The 23,407-nt window shown below is 33.4% G+C and overlaps 1 protein-coding gene across 12 annotated transcripts in view; it reads right to left on the reverse strand.

The window, feature by feature from the left end:
- The window catches only part of Unc79 (unc-79 homolog, NALCN channel complex subunit), a 267,146-nt gene that overhangs the window by 173,037 nt on the left and 70,702 nt on the right, over positions 1 to 23,407 (reverse strand). For all 12 annotated transcript variants that reach the window (XM_058577735.1, XM_058577733.1, XM_058577730.1 and 9 more), the window contains one exon: positions 1,210 to 1,274. In XM_058577735.1, the coding sequence (XP_058433718.1) occupies positions 1,210 to 1,274 (65 nt within the window). The remainder of the gene's footprint in view (positions 1 to 1,209; positions 1,275 to 23,407) is intronic.

Here is a 23,407-nt window from a genome sequence, read left to right on the forward strand (position 1 = left end):
TGCACATTTCATCCCTGTGAAAAATTAAGCAAGCTGAACTTCTTGAATAATATATGATCTCACATGGGTTTAGCTCAAAATACCTCACCACAATGTACCTGTGAACCCCAATGCCTACTGAAATAGGAGGTGCACATGGTGGAATGGGCGGGCCCACACTTCCATTGGCAGGTCACTATCATCTGCTCTTTGTCAACATTCATTAAATCTGCCTTCATCAGAGGCAGTTATGATATCTTGAGATTACCAGGTTGTTATTGGCACCTGGTTGCCACTTTTGGTGGCAAAATACATTTTTGGTTCTTTTTATATTTATTAGATCTCATTTTAACCATTCTTTGTTTTTCTAAAGTGATAGTATGATTTTCAATTATTTGATCATCTTCACCATCTCTCTATAGAAAGGGAAACAAACTCTCATGACAGTAGTTCTAAAAGTAACTGTGAACTCCAGTAACTTCAGCTAACACTAACTCCTCATCATTTGACATTTAACCCTTACAAATGCAGACACTAATCTATCCAGCCAAGTGTTTTATGTTCAACAAATACACCACACACAATTTTATTAAAGGATATGATTGTTTCTCTAACATTCAACATCCTAGATTTGGGGCTTTAGCAGGACCACACTGATCTGATGTTAAGAAAAGAATGAGGCTGAGAATAAGAGTACCTGATTCTGACCCCAGTGCTGACACTGCCTGTGTGACCACAGTTTCCTTATCTCTAATGTAACTTTCCACATGCATGCTATCCAAACACCTCTCAGTCACTTTGACCAACACTTCACAATTGTATCTATTTTTGCCCTAGAGTTCTTGAATTTGCACATTTGCACATTAGGCACTCCGACTTTGTAACACACATATGAAAACTGAGGGAAAATACATTTCCTTGAGTTTATTAGCTCAGATAGAAGCCAAAGAAGGGCCATTTAAGTGTTTCACCAGGATTTTTCTGATAATCAACTCAGTGCTACACAATACCGGGCCATGAACTCATATCCAAAAACTGCAGTCATGAGTACTCATTGCTCTGTCTTGACCCAGTCTGCTCAAGTACAGTTAGATTGAACATAGGTGATTGAACTTATTTGGCTTTGCTTTACAGAGAAGCATGCACTCTTCTCCACTTCATTCAGTAATTTGCTCCTAATAATGTGTCCACTGAAAATAAAACATGGAAACAAGTCCAATAAAACAGTACCTTCACAGCTGGCTTGTTAATTGCATTGTGGCATTCAATGTGCTGGCAGTGGATGGGATTCCAAGCTGTAAAGCAAAATAGAGCCGATGAGCACTTCTCATTGAAATTATTCCTGCTCTAGTGAAAACGCAGCATACTTCACTAGCTTTTTTTTTCCTAAGTAGAAGCACCATCAGATGGCTTCCTAGAAGAATCATTTTTTAAAAATCTATGAAAAATGTTTAAATCAGGCAAAGATATCACAATTCTATCCATTTTCCCAAGAAGAGAAAGACAACAGAAGGCAGCATACACCATATATTACCTCACAATGGTAACATTAACAAGTCTGCAAAAGTTTTTACAACTATATTTTCACTTGATTCCACAATAACTCAGTGGGCTATCTATAGCCGATTATTACTTCATTTAATGTAAGAGTAAGTTTTGAAATTAAAAAGGTCAAGTAGCTTGATATGGTCATAGACAGTCAACACAAGTTGGGTCTTGAACCTATATCCCTTGATTTCTGATGCTCTGCTCTTTTCACTGTGGTATACTATAATAAAAATCTTATATTTTTTGGTGTCAGGAAATATTTCAAATTGATAAATGGCCTAAGGCATCCTCCAACATTCCATTTCCCTCTGCATCCCCATCAAATGTAGAAACTGGGAAGATAAGTTTATTGCCCAAATGAAACTGATCTCTCTCTCTCACATGACCCACGTACTGAACCTCTGCTAGTTTGCTGACATCCGTATCTGACTCCTTAACTAAGCATATATAAAGGATGAGGAAAAGAACTAAGTGACCTGGGAAAAATCACAGCCAGTAATTACCATCCTCCAGATGATCATGTAGCCCAATGAGTTAACTAGTAATATTCCATCATTTTTTTTAAATGTAATGTGCCTGAAAGTAGGACATCCTTCTAAATTGCCATATACTAAACTTATAGGATCACAGGTCAATTTTTTTAAAAAGAAGATAAGAAGTATACACCAAAGACCACTGTTCTAATAATATAGTAGCATACTGCTTATATCTTTAGAGAAAAGAAAGAAGAAATAAATGAGTAAATGAATGAATGAAGAGATAATTTGGATAGGGGTATTTCATAACAGATTTGTTTCCCAAATGTAGAAAAATCAAGATGAATACAAAGAGTGGCAATATATTTTCCTGTGCAATTAGAGAAACTTAAAGACAGTGATTGCCTTTAACTGAATATGCATTGTAAATACATAGGACATGTGGCCCATTCCTCTAATCCCAAACTCATGACAGACATCACAGCATTCCTTCCTACTGAATGTGCAAGAATGTGCAAAAGTCATAGCACTTGATCAGGGTTCTAAATACTTCTGCTCTGCCATAAACCCATGCCTTCTGTGTGGATAGTGGGGATATGCAGGAGGTTGCATTCCTCTCAGTTTTCATTCTACTTTTACCAAGTGTCACTGAATTAGAAATATTTTGTAGGATACTATGTTCATCACGTTAGGAGAAGGGAGATTCTTAGATTTTGCTAATGTCAAAAATCACTTGTCACTGGATATGGTGGCACATGTCTATAATCCCGAGACTTGGGAGGCTGAGGCAGGAGGATCACAAGTTTGAGGCCAGCCTTAGCAACTTAGTGAGATCCTCCAATAATTTTTTTTTTTTAAAACCTGTCAAGGTTTTTAAAATATGAGATCTAAAGCCCATGTTAGATCTATTGAATCAAAATTTCTGAGGTTAGCTAGGGACAGTGGTACATTCCTATAATTCCAGCTATTCAGGGAACTGGAGGCAAGAGGATCATGAACTCAAGCCCAGCCTGGGAAACTCAAGACTCTACTTCAAAACAAAAAAATAAAGAGGGCCCAGTGGAAGAGAACTTGCCTAGCATGCACAAGGCCCTGGATTCCATCTCTGGTAATACACACACACACACACACACACACACACTCTCTCTCTCTCTCTCTCTCTCTCTCTCCCTCTCTCTCTCTCTCTCTCTCTCCAAAAAACAAAAAAAAAAACTCTTGAGAATAGAGCACAGGTATTTGTAAATGGGGAAAGCACTACAATTTATTCTGATATAAAGACAACCTACACACCTAATCTTGTGGCAAATATAGTCATAATGAAGCTAGGGGACAAAAGGCAGTCAATGTAGATAATAAATAATTGGATTGGATCAGGAAGATGGACGCTGATTTGGCTCTGAGAAGATGGAGGCTGCCGCTGGAGAATTGAAATGCTATTGCCGCCAGAGCCCTCCCCCTCCTCCCCCCAATCTGTTGCTAAGGTTACCTGCCTCCAGAGAACTGTTCCTCCCAAAAGGTTGTTAATGAAGCACCTCCTGGGCGGCCCTTGTTCCTGCCCTGTTCTGGAAGGCTTTCTCCTCACCTATCTTTTGGCATCTGGTCACATAGACAAGATAAAGGGAGGAGGAGCGCATGAGAACAAAGAAAATTTAAAATGTGTAAAAGGGACAGGACACCCCCACTTCCTCTAATACCCAGCTCTCTGCCCATTCTCTGTGGAGAAGTCTATCTCTGTTCTATCCTTCAAATAAAACTTGCTTTCTACGCTTTCCTTTCAAGGCGTTTCTCAGGTGTTCAAACTTCATATCTGGGGAAATGGAACTCAGCCCTGACTGATTCTCATCACCAGCAGTAGCAATAATAGAGCTCCACTCAAAAATAGTAGCAAAAAAACAGTGTAAAAGCACAACAAAATTCTGTTTCCAATTGTGATGGAGTAATTGATATTATACTTGCCTTCCCATCATAAACAACTAGAAAACTAAAATAAATAAATAAGTGTGTGTGTGTGTGTGTGTGCGTGCGCATACACACACACAAACATACATATAAAACAACTATTTGGGAAACTGAACTACAGATAATGTAGGGAGGACAGTGCTTCGTGAGAGAAGAGAAATAATGCAGTCAGTCCCATGATCACTTGGTTTTCAGCCTGAACACAATCTCAGACTTGGTCCAAAAAGGAGAAAGACAAGCAGAGCAGAGCGGGGGTTTTTTGTTTTTGTTTTTGTTTTTTGTTTTTAGTTGAGGGGACAGAAACCATAGCTTGAAGAGGCAAAGTGCTGTTTTGTTAGGTAGAATACCAAGGAATCAGGAGCTGTGCAATCATAGCTATAAAAATCTAAGTGGGATTCTCCTTTGGTTTTAGCTTTATATTAAGCCAAACAAGTCTAAGGTAAATAAATCTCCATGAGAATGGATTGACTGGGGGGACTATAAACTAAATAATTTTTAGAGTTTATACCTAGCTGGGAGATGTTCTAGTTCTAACCGCTAAAGTGGAGGAATTCACTGAAGCATTTAATAGATACTCTGGGAAGGTCACACCTAAGTAATAGGGCTAAGCTAACATGGAAAAGGCCACTCTAGGGTCTCCGTAACAAAGCCTGAAAGGGTCAAGCTGATCCACAAGTAACATGATTGCCAAAAAAGATTTAATGCACTATAATGGAAGACAAAAAATCCAGACATTCACAATAATGCAATATTCATGAAATCAAGCATCAGTCAAAAAGCACTTGATATTTGAAAGGAGGAAAATGTTGCTGTAAGCCAGGGGAAAAATCAATAGAATCAAGCCCAGAAATTACAAAGATGAAATAGCAAACAATGTTTTTAAAATACTATTATAAACATATTCAAAGGAAAACATAATCATGAACATAATGAAGATAAAAATGAAAAAATAATAAAAGAACCAAAGGAATTTATAAAAATAAAAAAAAATGAAAAATGAAAAAAAAAATCAATAAATAGGTTTTACAGCATATTAGACAATGCATAAGAAATGAATAGTGAATTGAAAGGCATAATAACAGAAACTATCCAAAGTGAAGTACTGGAAGAAAACTAAGCTTCAGTGAGCTACGGGAAAATTTCAGGTGATATGATTAAAAGCACAAAAGAACCACAGTATAGTACATATTTTTTTAAATGACCAAATTTTTCAAGTTTGAAGAAAATAATTAACTCACAGATCCAAGAAGGTCAATGAATCCTAGGCAAGGAAAAAAAAAACCCAAAGAAAATCACATCAAAATTAATATAATGAAAACAAAACCAATGATAAGAAGGAAATCTTGAAAGTATCCAGAAAACAAACAAAAAGACACTTTACTCACAGGAAAACAAAGACAAGTTAAGAATAATCATTGGTTTCTCATCAAAAGAAATAATAGCCAGAAGACAATGGAAAGACATGTTTAATAGGCTGAAAGCAAAAAATACTGTCAACCTAGAATTCTATCCCCAGAGAAAATACTCCTCATAAATGAGTATTACATAAAGGCTATTTGAAGACAAGTACCAGGTAAGAGAATTTATCGCCAGTTGAGCTCCACTGAAGGATACCAAAGAGAAGCTCAGGCTACACAAAGGTATAAAGAGTGCTATACAAGAAGACTATAGAAGACTTCTTTACTCAATATGTTATAAAAAGATAACTATTTAAAATAGAAGTAATAGCTATGTATTGTGAGGTTGACTGTGTGTGTGTGTGTATGTGTGTGAAAAATGTTGATAACAAGTACAAAAAGAATGCAGAGGGACAAATGAAAATAAATAGGTTCTTATATTAACATGTAAATTGGTATAATAATATTTAACAGGTAGAGGTAAAGTTAAAAATGCACATTGTAAATGAAAACTATAGAACACTAAAGAAAGAAATTGAAGAAGATGGAAAGATCTCCCATACTCTTGGATAGGCAGAATTAACATTGCCAAAATGGCCATACTACCAAAAGCACTGTAGAGATTTAATGCAATTCCTATTAAAATCACAATGGCATTCTTCATAGAAATAGAAAAGGCAATAATGAAACTCATTTGGAAAAATAAAAGACACAGAATAGCCAAAGCCATCCTTAGCAAGAAAAAAATGAAGCAGAAGGCATCACAATACCAGACATAAAATTATACTACAGAGCCACAGTAACAAAACAACAGGTATGTAGACCAATGTTACAGAAGACACAAAGACAAACCCACATAAATACAGTTATTTCATACTAGACAAAGGTACCAAAAACTTACTTGCGAGAAAAGAGGGCCTCTTCATTAAATGGTGCTGGGAAAACTGGAAATCCACATGTAGCAAAACGAATTTAAACCCCTATCTTTCACCCTGCACAAATCAACTCAAAGTGGATCAAAGACTTAGGCACTAGAAGAGAGACGTTGGGCCAAATAGAAGAAAAAATAGGCACAAATCTCCACCACGGTGACTTGGGAACTGACTTCCTTAATTAACAAGATTCCTAAAGCACTAGAAGTAAAATCAACCATCAATAAATGGGCTATACAAAGAACTCAAAAAATTAAACAAGAACACAAATAACCCAATCAACAAATGGGCCAAGGATCTGAACAGACACTTCTCAGAGGAGGATATACAATCAATCAACAAATACACAAAAAAATGCTCACCATCTCTAGCAATCAGAGAAATGCAAATTAAAACCACTCTAAGATACCATCTCACTCCAGTAAGAATGGCAGCCATTATGAAGTCAAACAATAACAAGTGCTGGCGAGGATGTGGGGAAAAAAGGGTACACTTGTACATTGCTGGTGGGACTGCAAATTGGTTCAGCCAATTTGGAAAGCAGTATGGAGATTCCTTGGAAAGCTGGGAATGGAACCACCATTTGACCCAGCTATTCCCCTTCTTGGACTATACCCAAAAGACCTAAAGAGAGCATACAACAGGGACACAGCTACATCAATGTTCATAGCAGCACAATTCACAATAGCTAGACTCTGGAATCAACCCAGATGCCCTTCAATAGATGAATAGATAAAAAAAAAAGTGGCATTTATACACAATGGAATATTACTCAGCACTAAAAAATAACAAAATCATGGCATTTGCAGGGAAATGGATGGCATTAGAGCAGATTATGCTAAGTGAAGCTAGCCAATCCCTAAAAAATAAATGCAGAATGTCTTCTTTGATATAAGGGGGGCAACTCAAAACACAGCAGGGAGGAAGAGCATGAGAAGAAGATTACCATTAAATAGGGAAGATAGGTGCGTGGGAATGGGAGAGAGAAGGGGAATTGCACGGAAGATGGTAGGAGACCCTCATGGTTATGCAAAATTACATATAAGATGGTGTGAGGGGGAAGAAAAAAGAGAGAGAAACGTGTCACAGTAGATTGGGTAGAAAGAGGTGATGGGAGGGGAGGGGAGGGGAGGGGAGGGGGGATATGAAGGGCAGCACAATACAATAGACACTAGTATGGCCCTATGTATAAACGTGGCCGTATAACCAATGTGATCCTGCAATCTGTACACATGGAAAAATAAGATTCCATACCCCATTTGAATCAAATGTATGATATGTCAAGATCATTGTAATGTTTTGAGCAACTAATAAAAAAATTTTAAAAAAAAGAAAAAAAAAGTATACAGAAAAACTTATGCCATACAAATGCTAAAACAAGAAAGCTGGAATGTCCATATAAATATCAGACAAGTATATCCAAGTCAGACATTATTACCAGAAATAAAGAAATATATTTCATGAAGATAAAAGGGCCAATTGATCAAGAATATATATAATGATAAATATGTGTATATATATTAAACTAATAAAACTGATAAGAGAACTAAATTCATAATTAAAGTTATAAATTTAAACAATCCCCTCTCATCAATTGATAAAGCAAGTGGATAAAAATCAGTCATAATATGACTTTGACAACACCCTCAAAGAAGTTAACCGAATGGATAATAAAAACTCTCCACACAACACTGTGGAATATACACTGTTTTCAAGTGCTCATGCAACATCTACCAAGATAGACAATATTTTTAGTCCGCAGAATAAGTCTAAAAAATTTAGATGGTGAGCTGTGGGTATAGTTCAGTGGTAGAACATGCACTTAGCATGTGTGGGCCGGGCCCTAAATTCAATCAATCCACAATACAAAAAAGAAAAAAGAAAAAATTTTAGATGTTGCTACTTCATACAGTATATTCTCTAAAAAGAATGGAATCAGACTAGAAATCAACAACACAAAGATATCTGGAAAATTGCCAAATATTTATACATTAAAAAAATACTTCTAAATAATTCACTAGTCAATGAAAAATATTAGAAAATATTCTGAACTGCAATATAATGAAAACAACATACTGACAATTACGCAATGCAAATAAAGAAATGTTTACAGCAAAATTTAGTTTTAAACTCTTATATTAGAAAACATAAAAGGTGTAAGAAATGATTTATGTTCTACCTTAAGAAAACAGAATGAGAACAAATCAAACTCAAGATCAGTAGAAGGTAAAAAATAATAAGCTGGGCATGGTGGCACATGCCTGTAATCCCATGATTTGCGAGCTGAGACAGTGAGACTGCAAGCTCAAGGCCAGCCTCAGCAATTTAACGAGGCCTTAAGTAACTTAGCAAGACCCTGTCTCAAAATGAAAAATAAAAAGGGCTGAGAATCTGGCTTAATGGTTAAACATCTCTAGATTCAATCCCGGTACATTATGATGATGATGATGATGATGATGACATTGTGAAAAGTAGAAATTAATAAAATTGAAAACAGAAAACTGCAGAGAAAATCAATAAAATTTTTAAGCAGGTTCTTTGGAAAGTTCAATAAACTTTTTAAGCCCTCTAGCCAGCTTAATGAAGAAAAAATAGAGAAGACATCAATTACCATGTAAGGAACGAAAGCAGGATATCACTATATATCCTACAAACATACCAATAAATTCAATAATTTGGATGAAATACCTACATTCTCAAGAGACACAGATTACAAAATACTGTTCAACAAAAACTTTAAAATCTAAATAATCCTATAACTATTTAAAAGATTAAATTTATAATATAAAACCTTCCCACAAAAACCCTGAGTCCAGATTACTTCATTAGTGAATGATATGAATCATTTAAGTAATAAATCCTACATAAACTCTTTCAGAAAATAGAAGGGAGATACTTCTCAACTCATGGCATGAGGTCAACATTAGTCCACAAACAAAACTAGATGAAATATTATGATTAAAAAATAGATAAATATGCCTCATAAATGTAGAAGCAAGAGCCAGGTATGCCGGCATATGCCTGAAATCCCACTCACTTGGGAGGCTGAGACAGGAAGACTACAAGTTTGGGACCAGCATCAGCAACTTAGTGAGGCTCTAAGCAACTTAGCAAAACCCCGTCTCAAAAAATAAAAAGAGCTGGGGATGTAGTTCGGTGGTAAAGCACCCCTGGGTTGCACCCCTGGTACAAAAAAAAAAAAAGTAGGAGCAATAACAATGAACAAAGTCTGTATTATATTACCAAATTAAATCTGGCAATGTAATACAGCATAACAGTGAGGTTTATCCCATGAATGCAAAATTAGTTTAACAGTGTAAAGCAAATCACATATTAACAGAATAAAGATAAGAAATTATGTGATCATCTCAACAGAAAGAGAAAATGCATTTTCCAAAAATTGATTAAAATTCTCAATAAACTAAGAACAGTCAGGAACTTCCTCAAGCTGAATCTTTTAAAAAGCATCCATGAAAAACCTGCAGCTGACATCATGTTTCATAGTGAAAGCCTGAATACGCTCCTTGACAGCTTGGGGGTAGAACAGGCATGACCACTCTCAGCACTTCTGCTGAACACTGAACTGGAGACATGAGGCAGAACAACGAGAGAAAGATCTAAGAAAGGAGGCAAAGAAGGGAGAAAGAGAGAAGCAAGGAAGGGAGTAGGGAGGAAGAGAAGAAGAAAGGAATGATAAATCAGAAAGGAAGAAGAAAAACTGAAAAGAACCTATATTTGCAGAGAGTCTTCATTATATAGAAAGTCTTAAGAAACCTACCCAAAAAAGCTACAAAAATAATGTGAATTTAGCAAGGGTGCAGGATATAAAGTCTCTATAAAAATCAGTTATGTTTACAAGAGTAGCAATAAATAAATAGAATTAAATTAAATTTTTATTATTTTTACACACTATTTGTTAAATACTGAATTTTTAAACACTGTTTACAATAGCATCCAAAACATTTGGGAGTAGCTTAAGCAATATATTGATTTGAAATTTCTGTACACTGAAAACAAGCAAATATTGCTAAAATTAAAGACCTAAATAAATAATAGGCATGCTACATTCATGGATCAGAAGACTCAATATTGTTCAAATTCTCCCAAAACTATATGTTCCATGTGAAATCCCAAAGTCCCAGAAAATTACTTTGTAGAAATGACAAGCCAATAGTAAAATTTATATGAACATGCAAAGGTATTAAAATGGTCAAATCGATCTTGAAAAGAAATAAATATAAAAAAATTTGTATCACATGATTTCAAAGTATACTATAAAGCTACAGTAATCAACAGAGTATAACATTGGTGTAAGGAAAAATATAAAAAGTGTAAACAAAATTCTTAGTCTAGAAACAGACCCACAAAAAGTATGTAGTCAATTACTTTTCAATAAAATTACCAAGGTTAATTCAATATGAAAAGGATAATTTTTTCAGCAATCAAACTGGAATGACTAGATAACTTTAATGAGGAAAAGTCAATGCTTCCTCACACCACATAAAAACGAATTCCAAACTGATTGTATGCTTAAATGTAAAATCTTAAGCCTTAAGACTTATAGAAGTACAAGAGCATTCTTAACTTGGTAAAAACAGAAAGAAGAACCATGAGAAGAAAAAATTAGTAAATTGAAATTTATCCAAATTTAAAATTTTTCCTCTTTGAAATACTTAAAAAGAAAACCCCTGACTTAGAAAAAACATTCACAATAAGTTGACAAAAGTATTATATATATTCAACATATAATAATAAAATGAGTACCTCAACTTCAAAATGGGTAAAACAAAAGCAAACCCAAAATCTCATTGGAAAATTTACACACAAACAAAAAGATATATGAATAGCCAACAAGAACTCAAAAAGATGTTCACTATCACTATTCATCAGGGAGATGCAAATTAAACTACTACAACATGACCACCAGAATGCAAAATTAGTTTAACAGTGTAAAGCAAATCAATATAATCTACCATATTAACAGAATAAGGATAAGAAATAATATGATCAACATATAAGTGTTGACAACAATACAGAACTGAACTCCCACACATTGCTGGAGGAAACATAAAATGTGACAATCATTTTTGAAGAATTGTTTGTACAACTCAAATAAAATTAAACATACACTTACCATATAGCACAGTATTTTCACACTACTATTTACCAAAAAAAATGAATACCTTCATCAAAATACTTTTACATGAGTGTTTATAGCCTAACAACCAAAAACCTTCACCAAGGAGTCAAGCTCAATATAATACATCCAGATGATGGAATATGATACAACAATAAAAAATAAATAAACCACGAATATATCAACATGGATAAATCTCAAAAACATTAGCTGAGTGAAAGAAAAAGATACAAAAATGGTACATATATGATTGCATTCATTAAAAAATCTTAGAATAAGAAAACTATAATGAAAAGAAGCTAATCAGTGGCTGCTTGTAGTGGACTGACTGAAAAGAGAAACAAGAGACTGTTGCAAAGTGACAAGAATGTTCTATATTTTTACTCTGATGTTGGTTAGATTAGTGTATACATCTGTAAAGTTATCAAACAACCTAGATGTGACACACACCTGTAATCCCAGCGGTTTAGGAGGCTGAGGAAGGAGGATCACAGGTTCAAAGAGCCTCAGAAACTTGGTGAGGCCTTAAGCAACTTGGCGATACCTTGTCTCAAAATAAAAAATAAAAAGGGCTGGGTATGTGACTCAGTGGTTAAACACCCATGGGTTCAATCCCTGGTACCAAAAACAAAAAAAGTTATTAAACAGCGTGCTTAAAATGGATCATTTGATTGAATGAAAATTATACCGATATAATTTTTCAAAAGGAAAAAAGTGAAGGACAAACCAAAAATATACTTGAAAAGAAACATCATACTGAATGCTGCAAGTAAACACATGTCTGAAAATGATCTACCCATGTGAAATTGGCAACATGATATGAGAACACATAGGCTCTGTAAAAACAGGAGTAGAAAAATCGTAGCAATTCAAAGTCAGACGGAAAGCTAACCGAATAGGATAAAAATGGATTTGGATAAGATGTAAAATAAGTGTAAGCAAACTAAAAATAAAACAGCACAATTAGAAAACTTCACAGAAAGCAATAAACAAAAGGAGGAAATCTAGAGAGTTAGGAGAGTAAACCAACCTGAGATGCTGAGACTATAGAGGGAAGATATGAAAACAGTGGCTAAGATTGCTAGAGATCGCAGAAAATAAAAATCTGACCAAACTATTGTAGGTGTTCATGAGGATTAGACAAAAACAATTGGAAGAAAAGCAGAAATTTCAAACTTCACTAATGAGACATTTCCTGAACAAAGATTGAAAATGGAACTCAATTCTCAGATTGAAAGTGCTCTTCAAATTACAAGCAAAAATCAAGGAAAATTAATTCATGTCTAGAAATATTATAAAAACCTTAATAATAAATAAATAAATGTCTCCAAGAATCACGAAAAACATAGGAAGTCCTATGAAAGATAAAATTATACTTGTTTTTACAATTCTAAATGTGAGAAAACAATGAAGTAATATCTACATGTTTTCTATAGTAAGGCAGAATTTTCTTTCATGTGTGAATAGACATGTTTTAAATATGCCTCAGCTAAAGAGAAAAAACAAAAACCTATATGCCACAGTTGAGAATATTTTCTCTATTGTTTGCTTAATGAAAATTCAAAATTTAAATTTCCCTAAAGTTTTCTCTAGTTTTTATTATTTCTTATGATTGTTTTAGACTTAATTGCTCTTGTTTCATTAGAAAAAGGCAGAAGCTTATATTATTGATTTTAGACCTCCTTTCTAATCTGTCTTTAATACTATAAATTTTCTTCTAAGCACTGCTTTTACTATGTGTCATAAATCTTGAAGCTAGTGCTATAACAGCTATGCTCTAGGACTAAAGGAAAATCTGAAATACACCTGGCTTAACACATTAAAAAATTAAGCCTTGAAGAAGAAAGTAATGCACCAGTAACTTCACTCCCACAAATGCAAAATACAAAGTTCAATATTTTGGGGGGAAATAAAATAGTCCAGAGTCTCTACAACATATTCTTCCCAATGCCTATCATATAATAAAAAATTCACAAGACATGGGAAAGAGCTAGACAATGTGACCCATAATCAAGAACTAAAAAAAAAAAAAGACACATAGATAATTAGACTCACTCAGAATTAGGAATAAGGACTTAAAAATAAGTAATTTAAATATGAAAATATTACAGAAAAATAAATCACTAAGATGGGAATTCCAAGACTCAAAAAAGAAACTAAAAGAAAATTCTAGAATTAAAAAAACTAGAATACATAAAATAAATAATTCAGTGAATGGACTTTTTAAAATACATTGGACACAGAAGAAGAAAGGATCAGTGAACTTCAAGACAGGTTAAAATGAATCCAAACTAAAGAACAGATAAATAATTCTTTAAAGTATCTGAGACTTTAGGACAATATTAAATATTTTTTTTAAGTCTTGGAATGATAGGAGAAAAAGAAAGGAGTAGAATAAATATCTAGATAGGATAATATCTAATTTTTTTCTAAAACTGAATGACATAAAACCACAGATTCAAGAAGTTCAACAAACCCCAAGCAGAATAAATATAAAGACTACAACACCTAAGTAGACCATAATGGAACTACTAGCTACAAAAAAAAAAAAAAACAGGAAGAAATCTTAAAAAGAGGCAGGGAGAAAATATATCACATTACATTCAGAGATCCAAAAATAAGAATAGCATATGGTTTTCTAATAGAATCAGTAATTAGGCCTGTGAGGTGGTGCATGCCTGTAATCCCAGCAGCTCAGCAGGCTGAAGCAGGAAGATTGTGAGTTCAAAGCCAGCCTTAGCTGCTTAGTGAGGCCCTAAGCAACTTAGTGAGACCTTGTCTCAAAAAATAAATAGGACTAGAGATGTGGCTCAGTGGTTAAGTGCCCCTGAGTTCAATCCCCAGTAACATCAACAACAAAAAAAAATTAACATCTTTATAATGTTAAATGAGAAAATCAATAGTCACCAATTACAGTGTGAAATCAAAACAAAAAGATAACTCACTGTACTCAAATATTTGGAAATTAAACAACACTCATCTAAATAACACTAGAAAAGGAAAATATAGCAATAAAAATGTTTAAACATTTTGAAAAGAATACTAGTAAGAATATATCATATTTTGTGGAATACAGCTAAGGTAGAAATTAAGGGAAACTGGTCATTTTTTTAATATTTTTTTTTAGTTTTCGGTGGACACAACATCTTTATTTTATTTTTTTATGTGGTGCTGAGGATCGAACCCAGGGCCCCCGCGCATGCCAGCGAGCGCGTTACCTCTTGAGCCACATCCCCAGCCCGAAACTGGTCATTTTAAACAGGTGATTCAAACTTTTTAATGTTGTAAGTCAACATTATAAACACTCCAAGAAGTAAGGAAAAAAGAAGAAAAAAATTAAATTCAGGAAAGTAAAAGATAAAGGCAGAGAAATGAAATAAAGACATAATTTTCATCATTTTGGGCTTTTTATTTACTTTAAGCATTCAATAAAATGTAATACCTATTCAGGATAAAAACTCTAAGAAAACTGGAAATAAAATGAGGCTCTCTTAACTGACATAAAAGATAACTGCAAAACCCTACAGCTAACACCATACTTAATGGTGAAAAGTCTCTAAAGTTAAAAACAAAGAAATATTGTCCATTCTTTCCATTTCTATTCATCAGACCTTTTGTTCTGAAGGTCCTGGATATCTAAAAAGAAAACAATGATGACTGGTACAAAGATTGGAAAAGTAGCAGCACAAATGACCTCATTGTCTATATAAAATATCCAACAACCCACAAGATCTAATCACTGAGTTTAAAAAAAATGATGGGATAAAAGATTAATATATAAAAATAATTGGATTTCTTTAGGCTAGCAATAAACAATTGAAAATTAATTTTTGAATAATCCACTTACAATAGTATAAAAGAAATCAAACGAGGCAGAGCCCGCCTGCCTGCACTGCATCACCGTTGCCTGGAGTTCTGGAGGAAGAGCTTGCCTGTCTGCACTGCACCTGAGGCCCAGAGTTCTAGGACAGAGCCACCCCATGCCCATGCTGAGAGCCACCCCAAGCTGGGGTTCCTTATTCACCAAAGCATGACTCCACAGCCCAACATCAGGAAACAAACAGACTTGAGGTTGCCACTGCCACAAAAGTGGGATATTGCTGCTTCTATCAAGAGACAACAATAAGGACAGGCTGCACCAGAGGTTTCTCTACTAGGGGTGCTAACAGTTATCCTGTTACTGAGGTAACAAGTAGTCTTGCATAGGATTGCCTATCTCTTGTTTCTCCTACTAACAACCAACTTCCTATTATTATCCTCTCACTAGTCATATAATCTAATACCTCCATATTCTCACAGCCTACCTCATAAACATCTCAGCCAACCTCCCAGTCCCCTCATCCACCATAAGAAATTGTAAACCATTATGCAAACCAATTGATTATATGGTTGAAGATAATTGAACTCATCTTTTCTGTTTATAGTGACAAAACTGTAAATGTAAAAATGGAAGCTAACTGATATATGGCTACATGTTGGGTACATTGAGTGCTATAATATTGATCTCTCCCTTAAAAGTGAGGTATTGGTAACTATAGGCACACTAATATGACAGAAATCGTAATACCTCAGATCTACACTGCAAGAGAGGAAGGCACATAGACATCATGAAAAAACAAGGGATAAAAGTGCTCCAAACAAACCAAGACACCACAACAATAGAATCCATAGGTAGTGAGGTAGGTGAAATGTCAGAGAAGCAGTTCAGAATAGACTAACTAAAATGATTTGGGAATTAAAGAACAACCTAAGTGAGCAGATATAGGCAAAAATAGATCACACCAACAAAGAGATAAAACAGGATGCAAGAGATTACTTCAAGAAAGACACAGAGATACTGAAAAAAAAAAGAAACAGAAATCCTAGAAATGAAAGAAACAATAAGCCAATTTAAAAAAACTCAATAGATAACATCACCAACAGACTAGACCATTTGGAAGAAAGAATCTCAGACAATGAAGACAAAATATACAATCTTGAAAATGAAGTTGACCTCACAGTGAAGATGGTAAGAAATCATGAACACAACTTCCAAGAATTATGGGATACCATCAAAAGACCAAATTTAAGATTTATTGGGATAGAAGAGGGTTCAGAGATTCAAACCAAAGTAATGCACAATCTCTTCAATAAAATAATATCAGATAATTTCCCAAGTATGAAGAATGAATTGGAAATTCAAATAAAAGAGGCCTAAATGACACCAAATATACAAAATTACGACATATCTACATCAAAACACATTATAGTGAAAATGCGTAGCATACAGAATAAGGATAGTATTTTAAAGGCCGCAAGAGAGAAAAATCAGATCACCTATAAGGGAAGACCAATTCTGATCTCAGCAGATTTTTCAACCCAGACTCTCAAAGCCTGACCATCCTGGAACAACATATACCAAGCTCTAAAAGATAATGGATGACAACCAAGAATCTTATATCCAGCAAAATTAAGCTTAAGATTTGATGACAAAATAAAAATCTTCCATGATAAACAAAAGCTAAAAGAATTTACAGCAAGAAAGTCTGCACTACAGAACATTCTTAGCAAAATATTCGAGGAGAAAATGAAAAACAACAATGAAACAGCAATGAAAATCTGCAAAGGGAAGAAATATAGTAAAAGAAAAGCCAACCAAAGGAGAAACCAAGTCAACCTAAATAACAAAAATAAACAAAAATGACCAGTAATACAAATTATATCTCAATAATAACCCTAAATATTAATAGCTTAAACTTATCAATCAAAAGACATAGGCTGGTAGATTGGATTTTTAAAAAAGACTCAACAATATGCTACCTTCAAGAGACTTATAGGAAAAACAGACTGAAGGTGAAAGGCCATTCACATGGCCTACGTAAGCAAGCAGGAGTTTCCATCCTCATATCAAATAAAGTAGACTTCAAGCCAAAGTTAATCAAAAGGGATAAAGATGGACATTTCATACAGTTATAAATGTATATGCCCCAAACAATGGAGCATCTACATTCATCAATCAAACTCTTCTCAAGTTCAACAGTCAAATAGATCACAACACAATAATTCTGGGTGACTTTAACACACCTTTTTCACCAATAGATAGAACTACCAAACAAAAACTAAACAAAGAAACTATAGAACTCAATACTACAATCAATAACTTAGACTTAACTGACATATATAGAATATATTATCCATCAATGAGCGAATGCACTTTCTTCTCAGCAGAACATGGATCTTTCTCTAAAATAGACCATATGTTATGCCACAAAGCAAATCTTAGAAAATACAGAAAAGTAGAGATACTACCCTGCATTCTATCAGACCACAATGGAATGAAATTAGAAATCAATGATAAAATAAAAAAATAAAAGCTATTCCAATACCTGGATATTAAATAATATGCTATTAAATTGAACAATGGGTTGCAAAAGATATCAAGGAGGAGATTAAAAACTTCTTAGAAGTAAGTGAGAACACCAATACAACATATCAAAATCAATGGGACACTATGAAGGCAGTGCTAAGAGGAAAGTTCATTGCATGGAGTTCATTCCTTCAAAGAAGAAAGACTCAACAAATAAATGACCTAATATTACATCTCAAAGCTCTAGAAAGAGAAGAACAAATCAACCCCAAAAGCAGTAGGAGACAGGAAATAATTAAAATTAGAGCTGAAATCAATAAAATTAAAACAAAAGAAATAACTGAAAAAACTGACAAAACAAAATTTGTTTCTTTAAAAAAATAAATAAGATTGATAAACCATTAACTATGCTAATGAAGAGAAGGAGAGAGAAAACTCAAATTACTAACATCCATGATGAAAAAGGAAATATTATAACAGACATTACAGAAATGCAGAAGATAATTAGAAATAATTTTGAAAATTTGTACTCCAATAAAATAGAAAATATTAAAGACATCAACAAATTTCTAAAGGTATATGATATACCTAAACTAAATCAGCATGATATACACAATTTAAGGCAAGGAAATAGAGGACACCATCAAAAGTCTACTAACCAAGAAAAGCCCAGGACCGATGGATACACAACTGACTTTTACAAGACCTTTAAAGAAGAATTAACACAAATATTTCTCAAACTATTTCATGAAATAGAAAAAGAAGGAACACTTCCAAACACATACTATGAGGCCAATATCACCCTGATTGCAAAACCAGACAAAGACACATCAAAGAAAGAAAACTTCAGACCAATATCTCTAATGCATATAAATGCAAAAATTCCCAATAAAATTCTGGCAAATCGAATACAAAAACATATCAAAAAGATAGTGCATCACAATCAAGTAGGATTCATCTCAGGAATGCAAGGTTGGTTCAACATATGGAAATCAGTAAATGTAATTCATCACATCAATAGACTCAAAGATAAAAATCACATGAACATCTCAATAGATGCTGAGAAAGCATTTGATAATTTACAGCATCCCTTTATGTTCAAAACATAATATACATGATATACACAATTTAAACAGATCAATTTAAAACAAGGAAATAGAGGACACCATCAAAAGTGTCCTCTAAAAACTAGGGATAACAGAAACATACTTCAACATTGTAAAAGCTATCTATGCTAAGCCCCAGGCCAACATTATTCTAAGTGGAGAAAAATTGAAAGCAATCCCTCTAAACTATGGCATATTCATGCAATGAAATACTTACTTAGCAATAAAAAGAATTAATATCCACAAGGAGATGGATTAACCTAAATAAAATTATAATGATTAAAGTCAGATTTGACAAAATACATACTGTTTGATCTCCATTTATATGCATAACTGAATTAAATGAATACATGTATGACACAGAAACCAGATTAGTGTTAATCTAAGTGTAGAAGAGGAGCTGATGATTGGAAGAGGCATATCATTATTTTCTGGGGTGATGGCAACATTATATTATCTTTATCTGGATGATAATTACATGAGAATTATAGATTTTTCATAAATTATAAGCTGTACACTTAATATTTGTATATCTTACTATGTACAAAATATGCCTTAATTAAATACTGTTATCTCTAACGAAAGAGAGGTATAATGCCTGACAGTTTTCTAAAACTGACAAAAGGTCAAGTTCCACATAGGAAAGTAATACGAACTCCACAAAAAGACAAGAACAGATTATCAAAACTAGATGAGCCAAAAATCATAAATAAAGAAAAAAATTAAAAAATGAAAAAAGGCAATTTTTCTTCAAAGGAGTGATAAATGACAACTGACTTCACAGTAGAAACAAGAAGCGAGAAAAATTATGAAATTCCTTCCAAGAATGCAAATAAAAGAACTGCCAATCTAAAATTGTACACATACAGAAAATCCTTAAGAAATAACAGCAAAACACTCATTTTCAGACTAGCACTAACTCAGAAAATTTGTCCCCAGTAGAATGGCACTAAAGGAAATATAAAAGGAAAACAAAAGTGAAATCCCAGATAGGAGCAAAGAGATGCCAAAAATGGGGGAGAGGAAGTATAGAGCAAGAGAAAAGAAAACATAATGAATAGCAACTAAACAGAACAATAATTATAGTCTGTAGGGGAAAAGTTATAGATATAACAATTATTTTTATATATAACAAAATTATAATAATTATAGCATACATATCAGGAGGGAATATAAGAAGTTAAAACCTATTGCCATTTTACAGAAAAAGGTAAAAGTACTATTTTATAAGCCACGAATGTATGGTACAATCTCTAGGGTAGTGATTAAAAGAATAGAAAAAGATTGAATAATGCACTAAGACAAAGACAAGGTGGTGAGATATTTAAATATACTTAATATACTCAAAAAGAGGCAAAAAGGAGAGGAAAAATGTGGATTTAAGAGCAAAGAGCCAGGTGCAATGGCCCATGCTTGTAATCCCAGAGGCTGAGGCAGGAGGATGGTGAGTTCAAAGTCAGCCTCAGCTAAAGTGAGGCACTAAGCAATTCAATGACACTCTGTCTCTAAATAAAATAGAAAATAGGGCTGGGGATGTGGCTCAGTGGTCAAGTACCCCTGAGTTCAATCTCTGGTACCTGCCGCCCCCCCCCCAAAAGAGCAAAGAAACCATTATTATATATGGGCTAATCTTATTTGACCTAAATGCTCCAATTAAAACACAAAGTTCATAAAAATTGAGTTTAAAAAAGAATTGCATGCTACTTACAAGACACACATGAAATACAGACTATAAAATCTTAAAAGAATGGAAAAAGTTATAACAGACACTTGTAAAAGCTGGTGTTGCTGCATTAGTTTTATACAAAGCCTCGTGAGATATTAAAAACATGAATTTCAAAATGATACAAGTTTCAGTTCATGAGAAAAGTATTGCACTCTAAATTTGCACCTAATAATGAACGTAGTCTCAAAATACAAACATCAGATATTAACAGAATTACAAGGAGGAATAGACAAATTCACAATCAGAGTAAGATATTTTAACACTCTACTCTTGGTAACTGATAGAAAAAAAAATAAACACAAATGCAATAACAATAAGAAGATCTGAACTACACAATTTAAAATTGATTTAATTGACATATATAAAACACTATAAAAACAACTGCCAAATACAAATTTTCAAGTACATAGAAATGTTCACAAAAATAACTATATGCTTATCCCTAAAGAAAGTGTTAAAAATGTCAGTTATGTAAAATAAAGCAAAGTATGTTACCTGACCAAGAAGAACCAAACTTTAAATTACCCTTGTAAATTATCGATGGGACAAAGAAGAAATCATGAAGGAACTTGGACATGAGCACAGAACATAGGTTTTAGCAATAAGGCAAAAAGACATAAAAGATTTACAAATTGAAAAAGAAACATTATACTTTTATTGTCAATAACAATATAGTTGCATACATTAAAAGTTTTTTAAACAAAGCTATCACAATAAAATTTTAGAATTAAAAATGATTTAGCAATATTGCTGGATACAAAATCAATACACTAAAATTAATTACATGTCCACATATTAGAACAAAGGGTTAGAAAATGTAATTTTTAAAAGGTATATCATTGACAATAACATCAAAAATATACACAGAACACTAAAACAGCAATGGGGAAAAGTAAAGAAAGGAAAAACAATAGAGATATACCATGTTATGGATTGGGAGACTCAATATTATAAAGATATCAATTCCCCAAATTGATCAAAATTATCCCAACATAATCTGAAGATAATCAAAATCCTAGCAGTTGGTTGTTGTACTTACATTTAACTTAACAAAATCTTCAATTTAACAAAGCTGGATATAGTCAAGTTATTCTCAAAAGAGGAAATAGAAAAGGATAAAGAACAGGAAGAGGTGAGAATGAAGAAGAGGAAAAGAACAACAATAAGATGGCAGGGTTCACACTCCTGGATATGACATTTTATTTTAAGCTATAGTAATTAAGACATTGTGGTATCGGCAAAGGGAAAAATATGCCAATTGAACTAAATAAAAAATCCAGAGACATCCTTAAATAGAACTAAATAAAGAATCCAGAGACAGATCATCCTTAAACAGAAAACTGATTTATGACAAAAATGATACTACAGAGCAAGTAAAGAAAGAACAATATTTTCAATAAATGATGTTGAGTCAATTGACTATCCATAAGAGAAAAAAGGAACATTACCTCAACACCATACAGAAAAATTAATTCCAGATACATCTAAAAGGTTAAAAGCAAAGATTATAGAAGACAACAAAAACATTGTGTTAGTTTTAGGGTATGGAAAATTTTTCTTAGATAAGATATAAAAAAGACTAAACATAAAGATTGCTAATCTTATAAAATTAAAAATAAGAACTACATTTAGAGAGTAAAAAATAAGAAAAGATATTTATAATTGACATATATCACTGACAAAGATTATATACACAGGATATCCAAGTGGCCAATAACATGAAAAAGTGTTCAACTTCATTAGTAATAAGGCAAGGGCAAATTATAACCACAATAAGATATTTCAACACATCCTTGATAATGACTAAAATTTTTTAAGTTAACAAAACAAAGTATTCCCAAAATGTGGAATTATAAGATAAAAATAATACTCGTATGCTGATAATTGGAATAAAAATTAGTATAACTACTTTAGGAAGTTGTTTGATATTTTCCACTAAAGTTAGACATGTGAGCACCCTCTGATCATGTGTAATTCCATTGTAGGCATACACCCAACAGAACTGCATGCGATTTTATACCAAAAACCATACAGAAGGATTTCATAGCAGTATCATTTGTAATGGGCGCAAATATCCATGAATAGAGGAAGAGATAGGTAAACATGGCAAATTCTATTGATAGACTATCTATAGCAATAAAAATTAATAAAGTACAATTATCCTCAGCACCAAGGGCCATATACACGCATGCACACATACACACACACACACAAATTAAATAAATAATGGATACTTCCAGTTCTATAAAACTCAAAAACAGACAAATCTAATCTCTGGTGTTGGAAGAAGAAAGAGATAATCATTGAAAGGGGGCACATTGTGAGAGATATTCCACATACAAATAATTTCTGAGGGTTTTCTGCATGAGTATAATGCACCAATAAAAAAGTTTAAAACATTTTAATTATATGGGGATAAAATCAAGATAATAAAAAGATAACTGTGTTGGGCTCAGTGGTACAGTAAGTTCAATCCTCAGCTCAGAAAAGATAACTCAGAACTCAATAATGAGGAGTAAAGGACTGATGGACCTTCTTCTGCTTATACTCAGAATCCAACAGTACCAATGTGGAGTTAGATATGTGGTAGACAGGCCTAAGTTTAACCTTCTAGTTATTCCCTATTTTTAGCAAAAGTCTCTGTCTTAGAAATGTAACTCTGATGCCACATCTTTTGTCTCATAGTGCAAATCTAAACTAAACAACAACTGGTGGTATTCTTTGCTACAAAGGCTAAATTATTTATTAGTTGGGACACTATAACAAGAAAATTGCTAAGTAATTACTTTCTCCCTTACAGA

This window comes from Marmota monax, unplaced genomic scaffold (genome assembly GCF_021218885.2).
Source record: "Marmota monax isolate L192 unplaced genomic scaffold, Marmota_monax_Labrador192_F-V1.1 WCK01_AAM20220418_F8-fsc00017, whole genome shotgun sequence".
Classification (NCBI taxonomy): Eukaryota; Metazoa; Chordata; class Mammalia; order Rodentia; family Sciuridae; genus Marmota; species Marmota monax.